The 6,324-nt window shown below is 54.8% G+C and overlaps 1 protein-coding gene across 3 annotated transcripts in view; it reads left to right on the top strand.

Moving 5' to 3' along the window:
- Positions 1-6,028: 6,028 nt before the first annotated feature.
- The window catches only part of EIF3J (eukaryotic translation initiation factor 3 subunit J), an 8,891-nt gene continuing 8,595 nt past the window's right edge, over positions 6,029-6,324 (top strand). For all 3 annotated transcript variants that reach the window (XM_026040524.1, XM_026040523.1, XM_026040526.1), the window contains exons 1-2: positions 6,029-6,070; positions 6,155-6,255. In XM_026040524.1, coding sequence (XP_025896309.1) covers positions 6,046-6,070; positions 6,155-6,255 — 126 coding nt within the window. In that variant the 5' untranslated portion in view covers positions 6,029-6,045. The remainder of the gene's footprint in view (positions 6,071-6,154; positions 6,256-6,324) is intronic.

Genomic DNA, 6,324 nt, shown 5'->3' with positions numbered 1-6,324 from the left:
CCCAAAGCGAGAGGTGTCCCTGGAATCCCCGCYGGGGAGCCAGGTCCTTGACCAAAGCTCCTAAATGCGGTGCTGAGAATCCGCACGAGCCGGAGCGGGACCAGGAATGGGAATGGGCCCGGAAGGCAGCGCCAAGCCCGGCCCTGCGGGGAGCGKCCGGGCTCCTTTCCCTTCGGGAARGGGAGCATCCTACCCGGCGTTCCTCCCGTTTGGGGCTGCATCTTCCGCGTGCCCCGTCCCGCTGGGATGCGGGATGATGCAGGGGGGGCCCGGGCATCAGTCCTGCAGGGGCACCGGGAATGAGGGCAGGAAGAGCGGAGCGGGAGGAAGGCTGGTAGCGGTGCAGCCCCCGCGTGGAAGCTGCGGCAGGACAGAGCCATTCCCAGATTCCCCTCCTGGTTCCGGCTGCCCCAGAGCATCGCGCTGCAGCTCGCTCCCTTATCCGCCTGGTTCTAACCCACCCTGAACCAGCTGCATCTTGTTAGTACAGTAAACCAGATCACGACATTGGTATCTTTACCATTCAGATTAAAACTTAAGAAAGTCCCTGTCTGTGGTATCAGTGAATTGGGGCTATCCTGCTGTTACCCCCTTCTGAACAGACTGCCTTTGGGGAAGCACAAAAGTTAGTTTTCCTTCCTCCATTCCCCAGTGAAAGGTGCTCTGTTCCCTACCGCTTGAAACACTTGGTTAGCACATCTTTACAAAGCCAAGATTTGAATGCAAAGTTAATGTTTACATAGTTGAAATTAATTAGTACATCTAGCTAAATTATAACTCAATAGATCAAGAAATCGGGGCCAGAGAAGAGACATTAACAACGTAGTATTAGTTTAAAAAATGCGAGTTCTACCTGCTCCTGCAGCATCGGCTCAGTTTGACAAGTTTGTTCCAAGGGATGCGATAGGAATTCATCACTGCTATCAATGTCTCCCGTTTTAAGACAGATACTGAGTGTTTTCTGGTGCAAGGACGGGTATGGATAGAGTTGGCAAGGAAAGCAGGTGGTATCTCCGATCTGCAGTCCTTCTGAGTAATTCAGTCAAGGCCRTGGGGCTGCTCAAGCTAATTATCAAAAACCGATGGAGGGATGGCAGGAGGTCRCGGGCCGCGTCCTCAGGGGTGCGCGCTGCTGGTTAGTGGCACGACTGGGGGAAAAGGGGCATTTGAGTCCCTTCTGAGAGCAGTACGAATTTGGAAAGTATTTGCAGAAAGTGGAAACAAGATGAAGCGGCAGCGTAAGCGCGCAGGTGTGCAGCAGGAGTCCTGGGGACTGGCGCCTCGTCTCCCTGCTCTCCCGGGGCAGCCGCTTCCCCGCGCAGCCGCCAGGCGGGAAGCCCGTCCCGCCACGGAGGAAAGGGAAAGGAGAAGGTGGCGGAGGGAACGCAGGCGAGGTGCTCTGCATCCCAAGGGAATGCGGCAATGATCCGGAAGGGCTTCACAGGACASAAACGTTCATTTTCAGATTTGTATCTTGGGATGATGCTTAAGTWTCAAGAACCTGAGTTAATAAATTGCTGATGCGAACAAGCACACATGCGTTATTTTCTTAGCTTTTAGTTAAAATTTTGGAAAAAAAAATAGATTTTTGGGGGAGGAGCAAAGAAGGATGGCCTTTTGAGGATTAACTTGTAGAGAGTTGCTTAAACATGTAATTAGCATGGTTGTCTTGGCAGCGTAATGTAAAACTGCTTTATTACTTGATACTTGCAAAAATGTCACTGTACAGATGGGCTGAATCTTGTAAAAATCCTATTGGAAGAGAACTGATGTTCTACAAATTTGTGTTTCTTCTGCCATCATTTCTAGTATATAGAATCATAACGATTTATATTAAATATTTRTGCTCTAGCTACCACTCTTTTTATGATTTTAACTGATACTAGCCTACATTAGAAAATAAGGTTTTTGTATGGCAAGACATTTCTCATGTCATTTTACAACTGAAGGAAAATAAATGTTCTGTATTTTTATAAGAACTAAGGATAGTAGAGGCCAAACGGGGAAAAAAAATGGATGTGTTCTACAGACTGAAACTGTTATAGCAGATGTGTATGATCCTGCCTTGCTTCAGTTCTGATTTTCCATATGTAACACRTATTCCAGGGGATCTCATTTGTGAAACTACCACAAAGCTTCATCTGTCTCCTTTTTCATCTGTTTCATTGGTTCCTAAGCAGAAGCCTTTGCACTTAAAACGAGAAGGGTTCGGTTTCCCGCATCTGCTGGCTCCTTTGATTTGGGGTTAAGATGGGCAGGGTGTTCCTCTGTGCCCGAATTTCCTCATTATTCCCATTTTTTACTGTGAGAATAGTACTTAACTATATTAATCCACATGCTTAAGTTACTCTAAATGTGCTGTGTAAATACACAATGTTTTCATAATTAACATAGTCCCAATCATTGCACAGTTCTTGCTAGTTTCAGAGCTATATAACGTATTAAGCTTATGAGGCTGTTCAGACTTGGTGCAGATGTAACTTGTTCTATACTTGTTCTATAATTATATTTCTTGTTATTTCTACTGCCTGGAAAGTGAGTAATAACAAACCAACAAACAAGAAGTCGTTTTCTTGTAAACAACATAGATCATAAGCTCTTCCACTGGTTATTTGGGAGAGTGAGGCTCTTTGAAACTCACAATGCAAGTGGTGTGTCTGCCCCACGACATCTCTCGGCTTCTTCAACCACCACCCGCGAGGTGGCAGAAAGCAGGAGGTTCCCKCAGTTTTTCAGCCGTGCAGCTCCGTACACATGCACATTTCCGCAAGGCAAAGCGCAGCTCGCTGCCCTGCAGGGCCCTGGGCTGAGGGGCAGCCCGAGAACTGAGCGGGCTTCGTCAGCGGACTCGGGCTCGCTTGTCCTTGGGGATGGCTGAGGGCAGAGGAGCACGCTGCGGACGGCAGCGGAGGAGACGCGAGCGCTGGGCACGCAGGCCGGTTCCGGAGCGGCTCTCAGAGCACAGGCTGGTTCTGGAGCGGCTCTGGAGCAGAGGCTGGTTCCGGAGCGGCTCTCAGAGCAGAGGCCGGTTCCGGAGCAGCTCTCAGAGCACAGGCTGGTTCCGAACGGCTCTGGAGCAGAGGCCGGTTCCGGAGCAGCTCTCGACACAGGCCAGTTCCGGAGCGGCTCTCGGAGCAGAGGCCGCTTCCAGAGTGGCGCTTAACGCAGAGGCCGGTTCCAGAGCAGCTCTCAGTGCACAGGCTGGTTCCAGAGTGGCGCTCAGAGCAGAGGCCGGTTCCGGAGCGGCTCTGGAGCAGAGGCCGGTTCCGGAGCGGCTCTCGGTGCACAGGCCGGTTCCGGAGCAGCTCTCGGTGCAAAGGCCGGTTCCGGAGTGGCGCTGGGCACACAGGCCGGTTCTGGAGCAGCTCTCAGAGCACAGGCCGGTTCCGGAGCGGCTCTAGGTGCAGAGGCCGGTTCCGGAGCGGCGCTGGGCATACAAGCTGGTCCCGGAGCGGCTCTGGAGCAGAGGCCGGTTCCGGAGCGGCGCTGGGCACACAGGCTGGTCCCGGAGCAGCTCTGGAGCAGAGGCCGGTTCCGGAGCGGCTCTCAGTGCAGAGGCCGGTTCCAGAGCGGCTCTCAGTGCACAGGCCGGTTCCAGAGTGGCGCTCAGAGCAGAGGCCGGTTCCGGAGCAGCTCTGGAGCAGAGGCCGGTTCCGGAGCGGCTCTCACACCAGGCCCATTCAGGGGCGTTTGGGGACGTCTGCGCTGAGGCCTGTGCCCATGGGGCGGGTGCACAACGGGGTGTCCCGGGTGCCCTCGGGGGCTCAGTGCATTCCCGGCGCCCGGCCCTGCGCAGGGAGCCCCTCGGAAGGGGTTCGACTGGGGCGAGGCAGATGGGCAGCACCGGGTCCTCCAGAAGGGCCAGCAGCAAAGGGAAAAGGCCTCCCGGAGTGTGGAGAACGGGCTCGTGTGCTGCACGACCGAAGGCTGCAAAGGAAAACCTAGGCATCAAGCTCTTCATTAAGATAAAGCTCCTGTATCATGTTGAAGAGAAATACTGAGTCTGTATGTTCTCCTTGAAAAAAAGAAAAGAGGATCTACCATAAGGGAAGATTTCATAGTGAAGGTACCACAGAAATATGCACTTGATTGCTGCTTCTAAAGAGGGAGTTTGCTGGAAAAGGGCAGGAATACTTCTAAAAGAGATCCAGCATGGACCCATTGAGATGGACCCCTTTGCGGCTGGGTCGCGTTAGGCAACCCGGCTTTTGCCTCTGTAGGTTTGGGAGCAATGGTGGGGGTTTGGGGAAACTGCTTAGGCCCAAACCATCAGTAATTCTGGTGCTTTTCTGTCTTATTTCAGCCTGGATTTGCAGCAGAAAGGTGCACACCTGTGACCGTGAGACACGCTGAAGGCAAAGCAAGACCTCGGTCTCCAACACAGGGGAGAAGTGACCTTTATTCCTGATGTGCAGAACCCAAATCTGCCCCAGTATATCCCATTATTGCAAGGACTCCAGTGCAGGTCTCCCGCTCGGGACTTGGAGACAAGAACCCGCACAGCTCGTCTGGTAACACACTCAAGGTCTGGGCTGGCAAAATTCGGAACCGTTTTCTGTGTCACCCCAGTGTGGAATGGCTTCCTGACAGCGGAGCAGGAACGCTGCACGCCTGCCCTGATGACACAGGACATGGCAGCGTGGTGGTTGTGTATGAGGCGCCACTGTTTGGACACGCAGACATCGYGTATGGGACAGCCTGGGAGCTGCGGCATCTTGACGTGCAACTGCTGGCTCTGGAAATGAGCTTCTAAAGCCACCGAGAGACAAAGGGGCAAAGAAAAGGCGCATTTCCTTGCAGATCTTCAGCATCTCTAAATTAAAGCGGAAAGTGTATCACCACCTGGAAAAGGGGGTTCGGCATAATTGGGAAAAAAAGAAAGTGCCTTTGTAATCAGAGAGGCTGAACTGCAGCAAGATGAGGGTGTCAGCTGCCTCCCTAGGAGCACCGGGACGGTGCCGGTGCCGACACTCCTGCAACAGCCCTGGGCTACAAAGGGCTGTGAAACAGCCTGGGAAACAAAGTCCACATTTGGGGGGTTCTCTTTCTCTCTCTCTYTTTTTTTTTTTTTTCTGGACTGTTTGAATAGTGTATTCATATTTTTAATAGATAAATAATCTTCAAAGCTCTGTGTTTCTTGCTCTTTCTTTCATAAGATAAGGAAATTGGACCAGATACAAGGGTGACTCCTAGATGAATTCCCTCACAGGCATTTTGATATATTAACACTTTTCTCCTTTTTTTTGGTATCTTCAGTTTTCTCTCCCATTTCTATACACTCAGTTTCCAGCATTTGTTTCTTATCTATTAAGAATCCATACATAGAAACCTAATAAAGATGCCTGCGAGACAAGGCCTCTTTCCCCCATAGCTCAGGTGTGCGCTCCCCGACGCTCCCCAAGTGGAGGCTGCTGCCTGCGGTGTGGGGACAGCGGCTGCCTGGTGACGAGGCCGCTGCTCTACTGAGGAAGTTTTAAAACAATCCCAACCTCCTTTTCCTCACGGGGATATATTCTAACACAGCAACCGCCAGCCCAGGTCTGTCTGAGGGCAGCGTTTGAAGGACAGGTACCCTGCTGAGTCCAGCTTGGCCACCCTTTACTGGGCAGCGGGGACCCATTTCATCTCCCAGTGCTTTATGACAAAGCTCCAAAACACGCGCGGCCCCTTGCAGCCCTTAGCCCAGCGGCGACATGGCGGCTTCGCGCCCTCAGCCCGGCCCTGACATGGCGGCTCGCGCCCTCAGCCCGACTCTGACATGGCGACACGGCGCCCCCAGCCCGACTCTGACATGGCGATCAGATGCCCTCAGCCCGACTCTGACATGGCGGTCAGGTGCCCTCAGCCCGGCACTGACATGGCGGTCAGGTGCCCTCAGCCCGGCACTGACATGGCGGCTCGCGCCCTCAGCCGGGCAGCGCCCGGTGGGCGGTGCTGGCGGGGCGGGGCGGGCCAGGCCGCCGCCATCCCGGCGTGCCGCGCGCGGCGCTGGCGGGGTCGCTCGGCGCGGCTGACTCACCGGGCCGCGCTGCTCGGCGGGGCAAGATGGCGGCCGAGGCGGATTCGTGGGGTAGGTGGTGGCGGCGGCGGCGGCTCCGCGCGTTCCCGCCCCGCGCCCCCCGCCCCGCGCTCACGCGCTCTCTTCCCCCCACAGACGCCGACAGCTTCGAGGTGGTGGAGCCGGTGGCGAAGCGGCTGGTGCCGGGGGTGGCCGGCGACCGCTGGGCCGGCGAGGATGAGGAGGACGACGTGAAGGTGCGGCCGGGGCCCGCGCGGGCGCGGGGAGGCGGCGCCGGGGCCGCTGCCATGTGGCGGCGGGAGCGG

The sequence above is a fragment of the Nothoprocta perdicaria genome, unplaced genomic scaffold, assembly GCF_003342845.1.
Source record: "Nothoprocta perdicaria isolate Ctin4 unplaced genomic scaffold, notPer1 scaffold_26, whole genome shotgun sequence".
Taxonomy (NCBI): Eukaryota; Metazoa; Chordata; class Aves; order Tinamiformes; family Tinamidae; genus Nothoprocta; species Nothoprocta perdicaria.
Note: the sequence above shows the minus strand (reverse complement) of the source record. Positions and strands in the feature narration are given on the sequence as shown.